Here is a 21,023-nt window from a genome sequence, read left to right as displayed (position 1 = left end):
TCATATCATATATTATAGTTATAATGTTATGTAATATATAAAATATATTAAAATTGTTTCTTCGCTAACAAAACATCTCTAATCTTAAATGTTTTTTCTTTGTTTGGAAGATAAGAATATGTAGCGATTTATGAAGTTAATCAAACGTTTAAAAAATTTTTAAATGTTATTTAGATATATATTATCCTTCCCAATTTATTCTTCCAATAATATAAAGTTATGAAACATTTCAATCAACTTCGTGAATAACTGCAAGAAATATGGAAGTAATATTATTGAGTTAAAAGATAAAAGGACAAATTAATGTTGTGTAACATCAACCTAACACTTATTCTCCTATATAGTATGCATAATTAATGATAATAATGTTATCCCTTATAATTACTTTCAAAATATTTATTGTCCTCAAACATTACAATCTGTAGAACGTTTTCATATAAAAATGTTCTTTTATTTTGTTTATCTTGCCTATATAAAAATATAATCTATACGTGAACTAGTCTCGATTATCTGAGTGATTAGGCAAATTTCATAGCAACATGAATGATTGTTGATGATAATAAAATGCTATGATTATTACTCTAAACTGTATATATATTTCATTCGGTGTTTTTCTACTAATATACAGGAAAAAATAGATCTTTTATTTTATTTTTATTTTAATATAAAAACGGATTTTAACTGTATTCTTATATCGATTTGTCTTTTCATTATCCCAGAAATAGCTTTGCTATTACTTTTTTGATTACTCACGTTATTCTCTTTTTCATTGTTCCACTATCTCGTAAAGGCCGAAAAACACGTCTAAAATTAACATAATTGTTTTCTTAAATTCTATATCATTGCAAATAATGCACTAACATGCATTGACATGGCAGTTACATGTTATGGATGTACACAGATCTATATACATATTTATACATGATTAATAACCATTATAACAATTATAATAGAGAAGAGATGTAAATTGAATGATAAATGATGATAAATCCAAACATATATACTATAAAAGAATCTTTGGTATGAAATGTTTATTATTGCCATTGCGTGCATATGTATTTATGCACAAAATTCGTCCCTAGCCTAACATGCAAAATGCCTTTTATGTAGATTATTTAAGAATGCCATTTAGAATTTATAAAAATTTATTTGCTTGGAAAAAGATGTGTATCAAAAGTCTATTAAATAATTCTTAATCGTATCCTTGCAAATCACGAAATTGTTAGCATTAAGAATCTATGTAAGTAATCATTAAGTGTATTTGTTTAAAATTATTAAGTAGATTTCTTTAAAATTTTGAAGATTATAAAAACTTGTTCATCTTTATGTTATTATTTAAGAAGTTTGCTTATTGCTGGAAAATCTAATCTGAATTGTTAAATATTATCATATTATAAAATTCTAATATCCTCTCTTTTAAAAAATCGTAGTTTTAACGATTTAAAAAGATCCTCGACCTAAAAAAATGTTTTAAATCTTTGAACCTTAACGTAAGAATACACACTTGAAACATTTCGTATAGCTTATAATATACTTCTTAAAAAATGATGCAAAAATGAATAATGTGTAAAAAGATAAATTTCAAGGCTCAAGACGGACGCGTTGATAACAATCAGTTGGTAAAGCCTTTCGAATATCATCAATGTTCTCCACTTCGATTCGCAGTCTGCTAACCTCATCTTCATAATTTTTAACCCACTGCGTTTGTAGATTTTTCGCATCCGTCAATGCGCGAATTCGTTGATCCAGATTGGCAGCCTTTATTTCTTTCTCAGCGGCAACTAAACGTTCTTCTAAGCGATTCAAATCGGCATCGTCTAAATTGCAAAATTAAAGTTTTGTTCAAGAAAAATGATCGAATTTGACTCGCAATAACTAATAATATAAATAAGTATATTTATGACTATAGAACAAAATCTAGAAATAGACTTTTATATATATTAGAGATAGACGAATATAAAGTTTAAAGGTCAAGTGATTGTAGAGAGAGATTTGAACTCACCGATTTCTGGTAGATTCTCGAGTTCCCTGATAATTGCGGCAACCTCTAATAAGGCCTTATCAACTTGCTGTGACGCCAGAGTCACATTAGTCTTCGCCTGGCCAACTTTATAGTTTGCCTAAAAATCAGAGTTTTAGGTACTATAATTTGCCTTAGTCTTAAGTAACAAACAATTGAATTAGAAAATAGAAACAGCCTCGGATTGTTCTTTAATTAATTAATGTTTTATTTCCTATCCCTTTTTCCTCTCTCTTAGCTGACTTAATTAAATTTTTACCTCGGCGGTGATATTGGCATCCTTGGTCATTTGAATCTCATATTGTCTGATCATGGAATCCGTAGTGTCAACTCGAAGATGTAACTTCTCGGCTTCATTTCCAAGTCGTAGAGCTTCAATTTTAGTTTTATTTGCTTCCATTCTGATGTCATTCGCGTTAGTGCTCGCTCTATCCGCGTAAGTCTGTACATATAATATGTAATGATTATAATATTATAATATAGTAATATGTATATATAATGATAATATCATTTACATGTAATAAAATAAAAAAAAATAACGTATAATATAATAAGATATATATAAGAATGAAAATAAGTATCACCAAATAAGTATTGAAAAAATAAAAATAAAAGATATATATAAGTTATAGTATAGTGTTTTCGTTAAGAAAGAAAAATGTAATAACTTCATTATATATAAATATAATAGTTTTTTAAATAAAAATTAATTTTAACTATTTTACCTGAGCATTTTGCGCAATTTCGCGTGCACTTTTAGCGTTACCTTCCGAACCATTTAGCACTCTCTCTGTCTCTCTAGCTTTTGCACTAGCATTAGTAATCAAGTCTTCAATCTTTTGGATATCCTGCAAGGCGCTCTGAGCCTTAACACGTTCACGTTGCACTTCAGCATCAAATTCTAATACAATATAAATATCAGAATAAAGTTTCTTAAAGAAAAAAATTTTGAAAAATTCATGAGTTTCTCCGTTTGTCTAATTTCATAGAATAAAAAATTTCTACATTTTTTCACAGAACTTACCCCCTAATTTCTTCAAGGTTTCTTGAGCTTCTTTCAGTGTCTGATCGCCACGTTTGACAGCATCATTTGCCGTCTCGTTGGCTTCATCCAATTCAGCTAACAATTCCGCCGTTGCGGCTTGTTGATCTTGAGCTCTATCTAAAAGTTCTTCGCTCCTTCTAACTTTTTCAGCCATCTCATTCATAAGATTTTCGTTTTGTTCCAATAAGAGTTGCGCTTGCTCTTTGATCTGCAAGCTCTATTTTATAACACATAGATTATTTAGATTTTGTATTAGCATTAACCTTTATATATTTCTTAGATTTTGAGATCGGTTAGATTACAATCAATGTCATTACATAAGGAAAATAAGAGCAACACGTCGTTATTAAAGTGAGAAATATGAAATAATAAATTTTTTTGTATTTCCAAGTACACAGATTTTTCCAACCTACTAAACTGCGCGCCGATTTTTTGTCGGACTTTAAAATACAGTCTTCGTTGGAGCATTAAAATCCCCTATTCCTCCCCAATTAATGATATTGATTGTATAGCTTGAGAGCTTTTCTATTTATTGTCAGTTAGATTAGTTCTTTTTGACGCGAATTCATATATTATAATTCTGTAACCTGTGTATTTATTTATAACATCATAATTACCACACTGCTAACGCTTTCTATTTGCTGTCGCAATTGCTCGATATCGACTGGAGGAAGTGTTAAATCGAGGATTAGCAAATCTAACGCTTCCTGAGAAACAGCTGAGGACTTGGTAGCTGCGATGGCAGTGAGGTTCCTCACTTCGTCCATACGATCCTCCAATTGCGCCAACTTGTTCTCCAGATCTCTTATTTCATCCCTACAGAATCTCTTTTTTAATGCTTTACGTATACAGATTATATTAGAAGATCGAAAATATTAAATAGTAATTACAAATTAATAAATTAAATAAATAAATAATACTTATAAATTTTAAATATTATAAATAATTAGAAATGAGAAAAAAGAAAATATTACTAACGTTATATTGGAATATTTCGATATCGTTTGTTTTGCGAGATTGTAAGCCTCCAATGTCGTCTCTCGTGCCTGCTCCGCCAGCATATGAAGCTTCTTGGCTTCGTTTGTATTTCTAAAAAAATAGAATCCCAATATTGAATAATAATATTATATAACATTATAACAATATAATCACTAAAAACTTTTCGGTATATACATATAATAGTAATTTGAAGAAATTTATTTAATAATAATTTATAAATAATTCTTCACTTTTATCTTTAAAAAGATCTATAGAATAGAAAAAAACTATTTTATTAATACAAATAACAAAATGGAAATTGCAATTAACTCTCTGGAAAAATTCTTTTTTTTATTAACCCTCCGTATGCATATATTTTTCGTTACCTTCCTAGTACATATTTGGGTCTGTCACGTTTGACGCTATTTTTCCCTATCTAAAATATTTTTAAAAATCTGAAAAAAATCACAAAACATCTGTCTACATTGTAGTTGACGATTTTATAATTTATTTTGATAAATATCGTTTATTTAATATTTTCTGGCATGCTTGCAAGTTTTACAGTTACGAGCAATTTGGCTCGGACGCCGTAGACCCACATATGCACACGGAAGGTTAATGAAATAAGTTAAATAAGTTAAAAATTTATACATATTTACAATGCAAAATACATACACTTCAGCGAGTAGACGCGCCTCCTGTGCGATCGATGTCATCTGTTGATTCTGCTGGCCGACTTGCTCAGCGCGCAATTTTGCCGAAGTTAAAGCGCTCGCTCCATCTGTACCCAAGTAATCTTCCGCCTCCTGTCATTCATCATAAAATTATAAATTAGTTAATATATAACTTAATAAATTTAAAATAAGAGTTATTCATGAAGTTATAATCGAATCTTTCGAATGTAGCTTTTAGAAATAGAGAAAAGGAAGATATAAGAGAACATATATGTAAAAGAAAATTTTGCAGCTTATATGCGTTAACAAATATATTATGTTACAAAATAATATATTCCTAAATAATCTTTTACAATGTACAGTCAATATCCGAAATTGTTATAAAAGAGCAAAATTTTATTTACCGTTAGCTGCTCGTAGATTTTATCCAAAACTTTCTCTGCCTCGTCGATATTCGTCAAACCTTCCTCAGTTATATCGCGTGCATCATTCGCCGTCACGTCCACAGTTTGATAGATCTTGTCAATCGTATTTAATTGCTCACGCAGCTCGCCTAGCTGTTCCACTAACGTTTTATTCTCACCTAATAAAGGTATTAGTTTTCACTTTTACAATAATATAAGCAAAATCACAATATTAAATATTTATAGGGTAAAACTCCTGTTTAGGGGAGGCAGCTCCAATGACCTTGATATGTTGTCATATGTTGTCAAGATCATGACCCTGAACAACATTCAAAAGGTTTTAGTCGTCGCTCGTTGTTTGTTAAAAAGTTATTAACAAATGTAACTGAGAAATATAACAGTTTGTGTCAATGCTAAGGAAAGTAATTTGCTGATATGTGTATAGATAATACACATGTAGGCGATGGAGGGGCTACCGCTCCTTCCCCTGCTGCAGGGGTGAGTGGGGTGGATCTCGGTTCGTGGAAAGTTGAAAACCTGAACCGTACAATAATAGACCTAGTTTCGTCCTGTAAGCAAAGCAAGGGTGAGGTGGATCTTGCTTTGCGTGGAGAGTACAATGCTATCCAGAAAACCATCCACGCGAAACGAGGTCCACCCTACCTCACCCCTGCTTACAGGGCGAAATTAGGTCTATCATTGTATAATTCGGGTTAGGTAGGTTTTTTTGGGGTGGAAGTGCAGGGGGAGAGACGGAGCCCCCCTGCCCACGCATTCAATAAATAATATTTACAATTATAATCATACAATTATGGTTAAAGCATACTTTGTATTCATGCTTTCTAACACATAAAAAAATTGTATATATACTTTTCTATACCAACTATTCTCTGCTTTAACAAAAAGACTTCAATATATTAACGATTCATTGCTTTAAAAGACTTTCCTTCATTCATATAGTTCCACATATATATTAGTCGTTTATGCCTTTCAATACTCAAAATAACTATTTTTCAAAATTTTTTTATTAATAAATTTTTAATAAAGAACGAGCGAACAACTAAAACTTTTTGAAGGTTATTCAAGAGAGTGACCTTTATAATATATGTCAAGACCATAGGAGCTGCCTCCCCAAAACAGGAGCTTTACCATTTATAGTTTTCATTAAAATAATTTTAATAATTTTTAGATAATTTTTCATTATTTAATTATATATAATTATTATCTAATTTCCAATTCAAAATAGGTGACTAATAATATTTACTGCCGGATCCTCGCTTGGCGATAGTCAATAACGTTTTTACTCGATCCTGTACGTTCTTGAGCTCCTTCTCGAAATCTGAATCCTTAATGACAGTTGGACTGCTATTGATCTTATAAAGGGTATCTTCAAGTTCAGCCAAACGTCGTCGATGATCATTGACTGCCGATTGTACAAGATTGTAACAATCGGGACAGTCAATACAACCGTGCTGACGGTTATGCTTGTTCTCCTTACAGCGATCACAACGCCTGCCTTCAACGTTCGTCAAGCACTACCGACAATCGTCAAAAGTATTAAACAAAAGATAAAAAGGAGCAAACAAATTTATTGTGAAAAAAAATATATAAAAACTAAAAAATAATAAAATTTTTATGTAAATTTACAGTTGATTTGATTTATACAACTGCGCAAACACGTAATTTTAATTTAAATCCTAGTAATCGCCCATTTTGTTACATTTGTACAGAATTATTTAAATTTTATATAGGTATAGATACTTACAGGACATTGTCCGTTTGCATCACATTGCAAATCCTGGGAACCGATACTGTCGCAATCGCAAGGCTTGCAGCCCTCGCGGCTAAATCCGTACTGATAGGGCTCACAGGCATCACAATGTTGACCCGTTATTCCAAGTCGGCACTGACATTGTCCTGTTATCGGGTCACAAGTGCGATTATAAGAACCTTCCAAATCGCAGTTACAAGGCGTGCAACCCTGGGACACAAAGATGTACCTTTTACTAAGGCAATTTAAAAACAATTTTAAATTTAGAAGTAATATACAAATGTTTGTACATGAAATAAACACACGTTAGTTAAAGTGTTATTTGATCAATAACTTGATAATTCATTGTATCAGTTATCATTAAATTATCTCTATTCTTTTATTTTAATTTAGCAGACTTTACCTCCCCGCTCATAATATGGTAATAGCCTTCCTCGCATTTATCGCAATTGCGACCTATAACGTGCGGCTTACAGACGCAATGTCCCGTTAATTGATCGCACGGCACGACTCTTCCATCCTCAAGTTCCAAAGTACCCGGTGGATAACACTGACACAACTTACACCCGTCTTCCTTGCGATCCGACAATGCGTCTCCGTAATATCCTATTATATAAAACATAACAATATAAAATATAATCGAACATACATATTATATATTATAGAAATTTGTGGAAGAAATATTATATAATGGATCTTTATGAAATAGTTCTCAATTTATATTTACCGGCTAGACATTCCTCACAGTGAAAGCCAGCTGTATTATTGACGCATTTAAGACATTCTCCCGTCTCGTGATTACAATTTCTAACTGCATTTAAGTCGATGTTGTTGTTGCAATCGCAAGGACGGCAAGCGAGACCTCTTTCAGGATTCCCGTAGTAACCATCGGAGCATGTTTCACATCTAGGTCCTACACAAGAACGTACATTTTATATGACCTTTAATCAATTAAAAAAAAGAGAGAAAAGCAAGAAATATTAATAGACGCTATGATGCTTATCTTAGATGCTTATGTTAAAGTACTTGAAGAAGGTATTTGTAAAAACTATACACATATACTTACCAGTCCTGCCAATAGGACATTCGGAGCAGATAGGATCCGGATTGTTGCCTAGAAGAATGCAAGGCCCATTGTCGGGACAAGGGCACGGTTTGCAATCGTCCGAGGTTCCTTTCAATGGATAACCATAATATCCTCTACTACATAGCTCGCAATTGCTTCCTGCAGTATTATGCTGACAGATACATTGCCCTAAAATGTAGGGAAAAAATATCATATTCGAAATATTATTAAACACTCTAAAATGCCTATATTTATGTGAGTTTATCACTCTTTCAGAAAAATTAGATAAGAGCAAGAGTCGAAACACTTGCGATATGCTCGAAAAGTCGTCAAAGTTATTAGACGAACGTAATTTGACAAATAATGCGATAATAAGTAAATTTGATTCAAATTTCGCGTTTTCCAGAAGATTATAATCGCAAAGAATTAAAACTAAAAAGTTACTTTATCTCTAGAGTTTAGTTTGATTTATCTCTCTTTAAAGCGTATAATGTAATAAAATCTAATTACCAGTCTCAGCCTCGCAAATATCGGCATGTCCATTGCAGTTGCAAGGAACGCAAAGGGCGAAGGGACCACCATTGGGCGGGTCGTGGTGAAATCCAGGCGCGCATGACTCGCAAAACTGACCGACGTAGCCATGAGGACACTGGCAATGTTCCACCCAATCGGCCGACTCGCCAGCTGCGCCACGATGAGCCGTCTCTAATTTCACGTCGTCCAAAAATCCTCGGCCTTGATGCGTATAAGTCCCGCGGATCTTTATGGCGGTCAAGTTTGACAAAATTGACATAAAAGCACGAGAGGATAATCGCGGTTGCCAGCCGTAAGTGCCATGCTCGTGTAACTTGAACCGATATTCTTGAGGCTGTAAAGATAATCACGTTAATGCAATACTGTAAGAAAATGAAGTAAAGATAAGAACACTCACTGTAACAGTCGGTAAACGATTTTTTTGGCCAAAGATCGGTTGCGTGATTTGCTCGCCATTTCCACCTTCTAAAATTACATCGCGTGCCGTAGGAGCCGGACCAGTTTCCCCTATCCTCAGTATGAACGATATATCCTGATTGTATGACGCTCGCTGGTCTCCCAGAAATTTATCAGGCGCGAGGAAGTATACGTTGTCACGGTCGAGCGCGGTAACCGAAACCGTCTGCGTCAATGCATCGTAATGCAACAGAATCGGATTACCGGCTACGGATGCGGACCAGCGCTCGTTTCCTCGCACGAACATACTCTCGATGAATAGTTTTGAGTAACCGGTCGCTGGCCGACAGACCGAGGAGTGGCCGTAACAGAAACAGGGAGTGCAGCCGAACTCATTATCCACTGCCAAATTGAAGAAACCTGGTCGACACCTAATCAATTTTGGCATTCAATTAGTGGATTTCGATTTTTTAGCAGAAGGAAAAATCAACAGAGCCTAATTAAAAATAAAATTAAAATTCGCGATAATGAAAATTGATTACACACTAATCAAAGAATCGTTATTGCAAATGTGCGAGAAGTTCTATATAATCTAAACATATAATATTTCAACTATTTTTTAATAATAATGTAAGCTAAAAGATCAAAAAGCCATAAGTTTATCATTTAATATAAGTTGGCAGTCAATATGTTAAAGTGTGAGTCGGTTAATTTAATATCTTTTCTCAAAAAGATATGGCTTGATTGAATAGTTGAAGCATAACAAGACTAACTCTCTGCAGCGTTTTCCCTCGACGTTTTCTTTACAGACGCAAACCCCCGTGACAGTATCGCAGTTGGGAACGTTGTCTGCCGACCCTGCCAAGCTGCACTCGCAGGAGGTACAGCCCTGCGCGCCGAAATTGTAGAAATTGGCCGCACAGCGATCACATTTATCTCCTGTTACGCCAGGTTTACATTGGCATTTACCCTCGCTGTTGCACTGCAAGCTTCTCGAACCTACCATTTATTAAATTTTAATTTATTATCCTATTATAAAAGAGTTTGATTTAGGATAGAATTAATCTATATTTATATCAGGGAAAACTGCGATGTTAATTTAAAGGACCCCGCACATACCTTGGAAATTGGCTGAAATTTTGGAAATAGATGGTTTATGTGATGCTGATCAAAAGTCACAATGAGTAAGATTCACAATAATCAACCGTTTAAGCGCTATGAGTGTTCAAAAGTTAAAAATAAGAGGTCTGTTCTATTTAGCTGAACTTCTTGCGCAATTCATCTTTTTTCTTTTTCTCTCCAACGTAAAAAGAAAAAGAGAAAAGATGAACCGTGCAAGAAGTTCAATTAAAAAGAACAGGCTTAATGTGTTATTTCAGTGCTATTGCGGGACAGTGGATTACAATGTATTATTCTGCAGAATCACACAACTCATTCTTTTTATTAATACAAAAATATGTATTTATGTGAAAAAATATGTACATACATGTATATACACACATATATGAAGCCCGACTGGCGGCCGAGGTATGACAGCGTGGTTAGTTTCGTGGTTATAATTCATATATATGTGTGTATATACATGCATGTACATATTTTTGTATTAATAAAAAGAATAAGTAGTGCGATTCTGCAAAATAATACATTGTAATTCGGATCCTAAAGCCGTCTGTAATACTGACATTTTTATTAAACGCATATCTTTTTATTAGCTTTATGGATTTAAAAATCCTTCTCCAAAGTTAAAGTATATGCGCGCTAATGCTTTCTACGACGGTCGATTTTATACCGAGAACTTTTCAGTCAATTACTGTGAATCTTGCCTATTATAACTTTCGATCAGTATCACATAAACAATTTATTTCTGAAATTTCAGCCAATTTCATTGAAATCCACTGTACCACAATAATACTGAAATAACGCCTCATTTTGACTTTTGAACGATAGCGCCTAAACGGTTGATTATTGAATTTTGCCCATTATAACTTTTGATCACATAAACTATTTCCAAAGTTTCAGCCAATTTCACCGAAAGTCAATTTCCATAAGGTATGTGCGGAGTCCTTTGAGAAATTACCGAATTTATGATTGCAATTATTTTATTTAAGATTATTATAGCATTACCAATCTCATTGCAGTTGCATGCAATGCAGTAGTTATCCTCAGGTCGTTGATAATAATTTTCGCGACACCGTTCGCAATTGGCGCCATCGCGATTCGCTCGACAATCCAAGCAATGACCTCCGTGACCGGTCAACTTATACAGTTCCCTGTCGAAGTAACACCTGTCCGAGTATCCGTTACAGTTACAAGCTGCAAGAAATAATAAATGAACGAATTAATAAAATAATTGCAGAATTTTTAAATGCGGGAAAAAGAAACAAATACATATATCCTCCTCATACAAGATAATATTATTATTTTTGAACATTAAATATTAAAATTTATTGTATAACAATGAAAAAGAATAATGCAGGAAGACGTTGAGATTGTTGAGAACAAGTTGTTAAATAAATAATAAATCTAATTATTTAATTATATTTATCTAATAATTATAATTTTGAATAATAACTTAATATTGAAGTTTAAATGTTTGTACAAAGATATATAAATTTTATTTAGAATGTCGTGATCAATATCTTTTTAATACATATAATGTCATTATGAACAATTCTATAAACAATATATCATTGTTAATAATTACTGGAGCCTGAATACCAAGGGCGTATTTTATCCCACGGCGTGCACGGCAATATGCAATTCGTTATCATTAATAACACGATTAATTTCATTTTTTTTTGGTCTGAGAACATTCACAGAGGTCGATGCATTATAATTCAACTTATTTCATTATTGGTTATTATTATAATTTGATTACAATTTACAATTGTTTAATCATATAATTATATGTTTAATTGTGCTCGCTTATAAATGTCAAATTGTTACTTCAACTGTTACACGTACTCGATCACTGTCACTTTAAATTTCACATGATCTGTTCAAATTACACTTCCTTAAATTGCTTTTTAGATATTTATCGAAAATCTATTTTTTATTATGTCTTTTATTATACTGGATTTCGAGGATTTTGATCAGTGGACAGATATGCTTTTATCGCGATATTGTGGTACACCAAATGCAGACAAAAGTGCATTGAACGGCCGTGTACCTTCCCCACAAGCCATGCATCCCCACTCGAGAGAGAGCGGGAGATGAACGTAAAAGGCAAGGCTGGTATCAGGTAATACTGGCGAAGGTGCAGTCGCTTATGGTGTTTGCAATGCTCACCGTGTCTCTCATTGGATACATATTACGTTATGCAGACCAAGACCTAAGTCTACAGTTTTTCGCATATAAATGCAGTTATTTTAGAAAAGCAGTTATTTACGAATAAAATTCTATAATAATATTAAATAAAAAATATAAGAAATTATTACATGATTAATTGTAATGGCTTCTGCTAGTTGATTCCGTTATGCATAACACATTACACATCCGACAACATTTTGCAATAGAGATTATAGAAATATATAAATTGGCACTTTTTTACATAACTACATTTTATTATCTTTTTTTTTTACTACACGATTCTTGTTTTGATTTGTGTATTTCTTTTTCTAATCAATTCAGATTAATCTCAACACAACTTTAGACTAATTATATTTAGCTAATTAGATTTTACAGCTAATTAGATATAATTATATTAAGCTAAAAATAAAGATAATGAGGAAAAGAATAATAAATAAAGTTAGCAAATAAGGATGAAAATAATTCTTCTTTTCACTATCCACTTTTAATAACTAAACTTCAATAATAACTAAACTTTCTTGTTTTATATGTTTTAAATTCTGCCTTGTAACTTGCTAAAGTTTAAATAAATTAAATCATTGATTTCAATAGATCTTTTTTATCAGTTTTAATATTTATTTAGATACTGAAGGAATTAATATTCAAAATTTGTTGTATATTGATGATTGCATTTAAAGCTATTAAAATATGCTAATATTTACGTAAATACTTACGTTTGCATTCATGCGCATCTGTAGTTGTGGCACGGCCCCAAGGAGCGTCATTGTAAAAAGGTAGGCACTCGTTGCAGTCTGGACCAGCAGTATTGTGCTCACATCTGCGAATAAGTTTAGCTTCTAACTTGTAGCATTACTTACAATCTTATCAAAGGTAGCAGCAAAGTGACAAGAATTGTTATTATTATTATTATTATTATTATTGGTAGTTTGAAAATTCTAATTTAATTTAATTTAACTTAATTATAGAATGTTATAATTTTACTTTTAAAAATATCTATCTTCTTGCAAATAAAACATTTTATCACAATCTATCAATTGTATGTGTAATGCTAAAAAGTAATTTATTTTGATGATTATTTTGACATAATATCAGAAAATTCACAAAAGCCTTGAAAAATAAGAAAAAAAGAAAAGAAATATAAATAGATATTAAGAGGATGCTGGAGTGACGACCGAACTTCCTCGATGTCGATAATGTCAACATTTCTAATTTTGTTTTTCCTATATCTGTCTTTGTCTAATGCCCGTTCTAGACTGGAGGATGATCCTACTCTCGGCTCATCCTCCTTTCTATAGTGTACGTGATATAAACTATACATAAACTATAGATTTTTACCCGTCTACACTAGAGCCACAAGTAGGATCATCCTCCAGTCTAGAACGGGCATAACGAAATGACATCTGTCCTTGTTCGATTGCTGCGCCATCTCTGCTTACTAGCCTGCGTGTATATTTTTGTGGAAAATATACACGATTTCTTCGAAGCCCAAATTTTTTTTCCAGGTTTTCAATCTCAATTTCAACGGTACGTTATTGTTTGTGCACGTATTCTGAAGAGTGGGAACATTTCATTTCGTACATATAACCTATACAACTGTTTATATTAGAAAATATGGTTATAAGGTGACAGCATTTTTACATTTTTTTTCAATTATCACTAATTTTTTACATTCCCACTCTTCATTAGTACCTATACTTTACTCCTGTAAAAGGATTTTGCGATCTATAAAGCCGTTTCAAAGAACGAGCCCTGACTGTTTTTGTCGGTAATTGTCCCCTGTCCAGGATCCCCTTAATTGCCAAAATGTAATTGCGTGCGTGTGTGTGTATGCGTGTATGTGCTAAAAATCACTACTAAGAGAAGGGAATTATTACCGGCAGACTCTGCGAGTTCTGCCGTCGACACTGGTGCTGTTTACGCATTCTCCAGCGTGGCCATTGCAGGCGCATCTTGCACCAACCGCTACATCGGCTATTGCATAGTAATAAGATTTCAGCACTTGCGCGTCGCCAAAAACTTCATCGCCAAATGTGTTTAGCCTGTCCAAAGTAATCCTTAAATCCGTCGCTTGGACCCATTCCTATAAAACAAACCGCGTCTGTTAAGCCACCTGTTAAATAATTATAATAAATATAGACAGTCTGTAAAAAACTTTTAATTTCGTTGTTAAAGCAGTCTCAGTTTTTTGAATTACTTTGTATTTTAAATACCAATTTAAGTTATTAAATTATTCTTTAATAAACTATTTTAATCTCGATTACTGGCTGCAATTTCTCTGATTTCGTTAATAAATTAATTTTTAATATAAAATCCAAGATATTACTATTATATCTTACAGACACAATTAAAACTATCCTTCTGATTTTTATATATTATACTAAGAATATATTATTTTTAACAATTGTTAATTGCCTGAAGTTCGGGGTTGGTTTCGAAGTAATAGGCGGAGGGTCGGCCCTCCAAGGTCGAGAAGGCGACGGTGCCTTTGGTGAGCGGAGAGATGTCAGAGAATTCTGAGGTGCATAGCACGCGAGTGTCGTCACCGCGAATAGTCTCTTTGGACTCGGGCAGCTCGTACGTATCCCGGCACGTCGCTGAATAAAACTGATAAGGTTCCCATGGCGACTTCTCGTTCTTCCGCTTGTAGATACCCCAGCTTTCCGGCCGGGGTGACTCGAACAGTACTCTGACGTATGTTATATCAAATGTCTTTCCTGAACATGTTAAAATCAGAATATTATGAAACGTTATAAATAAAAATAGTACTAATAATAATTATGTATATAATAGATTATATCTAAAATATATAAATAAATACTTCAATCTTTAAACAGTTTATGCAAATATATATACATATAAGGCGCTTTATCTAGTCTGAATGCTTAAAATATCTAAATTATTATTAAAAATATCAAAAAATTTCAAATCAAAATTATTCCGTTTTCAAACTTTTATGATTAATATAACTTTCTTCAAAATTTGTAGAGATCTTTAGATAAAGATACAATTTTTTAAAATTAATTATTATTAAAACTATCGTCAAATTATTTCTATCGTTAGAAATGTCATCTTCTAACAATAAGATCATAACACATCAATACAGTCGTAAAAGTAGTGATATGCAAGAAGATGTGAGAGAAGGTAAATGCTTTGATGAATGAACATATGGTGTACAGATTGTATGTAACTTCAACCACTTTGTATACTCTTCTTCTCCTCACCACTTCAGAAGAAAAAACCATAAAAAATAACTGTGATTGACATATACATAATTTGTCAAGATAAAATTCCTGAAGTTTGTGTAAATTAAATTCAAGTAAAACTTAATTGAATTATAAATTTTTGAATTAAAATAAATTATTAGATTATGTTAATTAGTCACATCAGTCCGGATAAAAATCTTATTACTGGATTGTTATCAATAAAATAATTAAATAACGTAATAAAGTTTAATTAGAAGCGAATAAAAGCGAATAAATAATTAATTTGGAAATATTACTTAAAATACACAATCGAAAAATTTGATCAATTGGTTCAAAACGTTCTAATTTCTAAGTTAAAATATTCTACTGCTGAACTAGATCCTAAATCAATTAAGAACGAAAATAAATTCGTAAGAATAAATTCATTTTTAAAGCTCACGAGAGCACTGTGGTTTCTCTATCATCCTTTGTACACTGTATGGTTTATCTCATCGCGCGTACATCCTCATAGATAAGGAAGTAAAATGAGAGTAAGCGAGAGCGAGAGAATGGAAGAGAGACATGGAGAAAAAGAGAGAAAGTATAAACCAGCGACTGTCTATGTCTCTCAGTGTAGAGACACAGAAATCTTCTACTAAGGTAGGTATCCCAGATATATTACAACGAGAATGTACCTAGATGGAGGGTGAGATTGACCTGGTTGGGATACTCGATGCCTTCGTACATGGTGTCCGACTGCCACCACGTAGCGTTGTCATTATTATCGTGGTCAGTGAGGAAAGAAGCTGAATGATCGCCGCGTCGACAAATTTCGCACGACTTCTTTTGCACGCCCGTCTGCTTACAGAACTCGATGGGACGGTCCTCGCCGCACGTGTTGGTCGCCTCCATCAGCACGTTGAAAGCCGCGTTTTCGAACGGCGGTATACATCTCTAAAACACACCACGCGATGTTTATTTAATTAAATTTTTATAGCATGACATTATTTAATTTACTTTTAAAATATAACTCTACAATTATATATACTTTAAGGGGGGATTCCAGTTTGTTTGGTCAAATAAATCAAATTTTTTTTTCTTGCATAAATAAATAGTAGAGAGCTTCAAGAATATATTCCCAAAGTGTTATCGTCAAATTCATAAAATTGACGAAACTAGAGCCCTTTAGTGAGACTCGCTTTGAATCGGATACAGCACAAGTATGCGGCTGTACCGATTTCGCAGTTTCCTCGACATTCTATCGATGTGGGAACAATAAAATTTTGTTTATACCTGCCTAGATTCTCAACTATATGTTTGGCCCTATCTGGTATAAACGTGTGTGTGTGTGTGTGTGTGTGTGTGTGTGTGTGTGTGTGCGCGTGCGCGTGCAAACCGTGATAAAAACCGCCGAATAAGAATTCTTCGAGAAAGAAAAAGACATTTTATGGGCTCGAAATAGCAGACTGAGCGTTCTTTAAGGTAGTCGTCTCGTCAGGGCATGTATTAGATAAAGTTTTCGATTTCGGATTTTATATCAAATTATATGATCAGCTTTGCAGTCGATTTTTTCTGTGGCTCCTTACCGACTATTTACTCTAGAAAATCGATCTCGAAAATCACAAATTTTGCATTACTTCATACAGACGGCCAGAAAAAGAAGGCTCTATCACGGTTTCAATCACATATTTTCGCATTTTTCGATTAGATGAAGTGAGAAAAAACATTGCTTTTTGTACATTAGATTTCGAAGATTCCGATGCAACCATAAAATATATAGTTTACCGGCTGCTAATTTTTTAGTTTATTTTAGTGAAAATGCGGTAATCGAGCAGACATTTTTTGGTCGAGGTTAGGTTGGGAAGACTTGGCAACGCCGCTGGCTAATCACTGTAGTTGCAGGTTATGGGGCTCGTCTTTCTTAGCCGAATTGGATAGTGATTGACACCCCTGTCATACGTTTTGAAACCCTTTCTCAGTAATTGACGTAAAATGCGACGTTGCCAAGTATTTTTCTCACTTGTAACCTTTCTCGACGACTCGCATAATCAGCTGATCAAAACGGAGTCAAATGAGAAAAATCACAGAATTTGGAAAAAGTAACATACTTTGTCACGTATGAAATTTTACACCATAATTCATAAAATTATTTTTGACACCCCTGTCATACGTTTTGAAACCCTTTCTCAGTAATTGACGTAAAATGCGACGTTGCCAAGTATTTTTCTCACTTGTAACCTTTCTCGACGACTCGCATAATCAGCTGATCAAAACGGAGTCAAATGAGAAAAATCACAGAATTTGGAAAAAGTAACATACTTTGTCACGTATGAAATTTTACACCATAATTCATAAAATTATTTTTCCCTTAGCAAAAATTGCCTGAAATATATTTCTGAACGTGAAAACCTACAAACAGTCACATGACTAGCACGTAGCGAGACGACTACCTTAAATAACTGTAAGTATCGTGAAAATATCAAAAACTTTATTTCTTTATTCAACTGTAAAGCCCCTTGCACAATGCCAGGCAACAGGCAATAGGAACAGGGAATAGAAATCAGAAATCATGTATAAATGCAGAATAAACAGTGACACAGGCAATAGACACAGAGTTTCCATCACGTTGGAAATTCTGTGCCTATTGCCTGTTGCCAACCAATCATAGTATTCGAATTTTTTAGGTTGTAATTAACGATTTTTTGGTTATTTCCTGTTCCTATTGCCTGTTGCCTGGCATTGTGCAAGGGGCTTAACTCTTTTGATCCGCCATATTGAATCCGCCATTTTGAATTTTGAAAATCTGATCAGATTCGGATTCAGCGACCTCAAAAACCTTTATACTGAACTCTTCATGCATTTTTACGTGCTTTTTCGGCTGACAGTAAAAAAATAAACTTTAAACGCGTTTTTCTCAAAACTACTTTTTCTAACTTGGCGTGCAGAATAACTCAGAAAGTAATCAATCAAATAACTTTTGCCAAGTACGATTCGATTCCTTATAATTTTCTCCAGGGATTGAACCTACCGTTACACTTTATTGTTTATTTATAACAATTTTATCAACAATAAAAGATTGATTTTTTTGATCGAAAAAAATGTTTTCTTGCGATTGCTGTAACTCTTTCAATTTTTCATATTTTTATTTGCAATTAGGTTCAACCCCCGCGTAATTGATTAAGCTTTAAAGGAAATTTTTGCTTTTTGCTTTCAGATGAATCAGCTCGTTGCTACACTGCATGCCGATATTGTGCCACAAAGTTGAATGCCAACACAACAAAAATTAATAAAATTGAAAAACCGACATATCTTTTTCTTCTTTAGAAATGCCTTTTTATATCACCAAAAAATCAATCCAATATCACTTATAGTTTTCTAAAAAAAAATTCTTACAAAAATCATCATTTTTTGCCCAGCTAAACTGGAATCCCCCCTTAATAAATTATATCACAGTTATTCTGTTAAAATCTATAGTAAATAATAAATCTTCTACGATATTCAATACAATTGTAGTTCGCTAATATGAAATAATAAAATGAAGACTTGTGAGTCGGCCTAACTGGCGGTAATTCATTAATATAACGACGTTTCAACCCTTACTTTGGCTCCTTATCAAGTTAATTTAACAATGGTAGAACATTGTGCGTTAAATTACAGAAATATGTGAGTCAATTAAAGATTGTGTAAAAGGTCGGTGACAGAAATGGAACAGAATATATACTTAGTTGAGAGACATGACCATCTCGTGTAATGCTCGAGAAACCTTCTACGATATATTTTATATTATTTTACATTTTTAATGTAATAACGCGTTATAGAGATTTATTGTTATTTAAAATTAAACTAAAATTTAAATTAGATAAACAATAAATACATTTCAATAGGTGATAGAACAATTTTTAATACATTTTTTAATATTAATATTTTAAATAGAATTATAAAACTATAAAAAAAGTCTCCTTTTATAAATATAATATAAATATAGATATAACTGTATTATATTCTTCAATACGATGAAATTTATATGATAAAAATAATTAATAAATACGTTAAAATTAGAATATAAAATTAGATAATATTTATCTATGATTAATATTAAAAAATATTAATTAATATAAAAAGTATTATTAATATAAGAAATTTGATCAGGTCTAATTTTCTCAAATCTTAATTGACCTAAATAGTAAAGGATTCTATTTCTAATACAGAAGATATATCTCGCGAGCTTCGCGAATGATATCTCATCCATTTATATCATGGCCCACACAATTTATCTGCGAGTTCAAGTAACTTGGAGTAACCCCATGATAACCTTAACATCCTCCCGAAATCCAGAGCTACGAACTGATTTAATTAACGATGAGAAAAGCACGGGTAGCTGTTATTTATTAAAAAATATTTAAACAAAATTGATTTGAAAAAAATTAATGTCACAGAAAAAGATTAACAAATAATACATAATATATATGTTGCGTTTAAAAAATATAATTATATAACAAAAATTAACGTTATAAAATTACGTAAAAATAACAAGCGTTACATAATAGAGAATTATAATAATAGATAATTATATGTAAAAAAATATTAAAATGTTATGTAAAAAAATTATTCACTTTATACAGAAAATTAATAAAAATATATATGAAATACATTGCACCGAAAAAAGGATTTGCACAATTTCTCTATCTTTTGTGATACAATTTTAAGTAAAAAAGTAAAAAAGCACTATTATGAAAATACTTCTGTCAAATACATACTTAGCGCGAGACACTACCATGTTTCTTGATTTTTCACAATATCGGTTATATTAAATAAAGTAGCTTATAATATATTCTTTCTTTTTGAAGCTAATAGATTTTTTTTTCATTATTCAACGTGCATATAAATAACATAAACAATCGGGACAAACCTGCGGCCTGCCGTTCTCATCGTAACACTTGTCCTCATTGCGATTTTTCGGCAGCCGATTAAACAGTTCCTCCGAAGGATCGGCCTCAGGATCGGCCAGGACGCAGCATCCCACAAGCAACAACAGGTTCCATATCGTGTTCCCTCTCATCTTATACTTCCGAGGTAAGAAAATCTCTTTCTTTCTCTCTCTCTCTCTCTCTCTCTCTCTCTCTCTCTCTCTCTCTCTCTCTCTCTCTCTCTCTCTGTCCGGATACTCGGCAAGACTCTTCTCGCTATTCACGAATTTCACCGACGGCAGTGTCGAGGTTATCTTTGAGGTTAGGCAGCGCGTCCATCTACGAAGATCACCGCCGTCGAGCGATCGTTATCGATCGTGCATCTCCTATTAGCCTTCCATGGATGCTGGACGACGCGCGAGCTCAACTCCGCCGTGGACCACCGATGAGTAACGGGTAACGGCGCGACGCGACGCCGCTTGCCGCTTACAGTTGCACGCATCCACCTCCCGGCCACTCGGCACTCCTGACCAGAGATGGTAGATTCCATGGTGGATATTACTTCCACCATGGTAGATTCAAGCCGCTTACAGCAAGCAGCAGCACAGCGCACACAAGCGAGCAGCCGTGTACGTGTGCGGACTGCGGCGGCTGTGCGCTCGGCGTTCGGCCAGCTTCGAGCGGCCGAAGAGCGTTGACATACATCTGCCGTCTCTTTCTTGCTCGAGCTAGCGTCG

At 33.3% G+C, this 21,023-nt stretch overlaps 1 protein-coding gene and 1 long non-coding RNA gene across 2 annotated transcripts; one reads left to right on the top strand and one right to left on the bottom strand.

Annotated features, from left to right (window-relative positions):
- Positions 1–381: 381 nt before the first annotated feature.
- Positions 382–20,876, bottom strand: Lanb2 (laminin subunit gamma-1). The gene is made up of 23 exons (XM_071721265.1): positions 20,289–20,876; positions 16,075–16,333; positions 14,610–14,911; positions 14,072–14,277; positions 12,911–13,014; positions 11,013–11,201; positions 9,662–9,887; positions 8,890–9,319; positions 8,469–8,826; positions 7,959–8,147; positions 7,620–7,805; positions 7,296–7,498; positions 6,887–7,102; positions 6,386–6,656; positions 5,122–5,300; positions 4,719–4,849; positions 4,044–4,154; positions 3,683–3,881; positions 3,045–3,282; positions 2,746–2,921; positions 2,280–2,462; positions 2,003–2,120; positions 382–1,817 (listed from the first exon to the last, which is right to left on the bottom strand). Exons 1-23 carry the CDS (start codon positions 20,436–20,438, stop codon positions 1,582–1,584), a joined length of 4,860 nt encoding a protein of 1,619 aa, XP_071577366.1. The 5' UTR covers positions 20,439–20,876; the 3' UTR covers positions 382–1,581.
- LOC139782305 (uncharacterized) lies at positions 16,351–18,683 on the top strand. The gene is made up of 2 exons (XR_011720845.1): positions 16,351–17,840; positions 18,594–18,683. It is a non-coding gene; the product is annotated as an uncharacterized lncRNA (long non-coding RNA).
- Positions 20,877–21,023: the final 147 nt, after the last annotated feature.

This window comes from Temnothorax nylanderi, unplaced genomic scaffold (genome assembly GCF_030848795.1).
Source record: "Temnothorax nylanderi isolate EJ_2023f unplaced genomic scaffold, tnyl_v1.0 TNYL_tig0403_pilon, whole genome shotgun sequence".
NCBI lineage: Eukaryota > Metazoa > Arthropoda > Insecta > Hymenoptera > Formicidae > Temnothorax > Temnothorax nylanderi.
The sequence above is the reverse complement of the archived record's forward strand: the minus strand, read 5'-3'. Positions and strand labels throughout refer to the sequence as shown.

Coding starts and splice junctions, on each gene's coding strand:
- Lanb2 (XM_071721265.1), bottom strand. CDS start 20,438: ATGAGAGGGAACACGATATGGAACCTGTTGTTGCTTGTGGGATGCTGC. Junction 2,922..3,044: donor AACCTTGAAGAAATTAGGGG/GTAAGTTCTGTG, acceptor ATATTGTATTAG/AATTTGATGCTGAAGTGCAA. Junction 2,121..2,279: donor ATGCCAATATCACCGCCGAG/GTAAAAATTTAA, acceptor TCTGATTTTTAG/GCAAACTATAAAGTTGGCCA.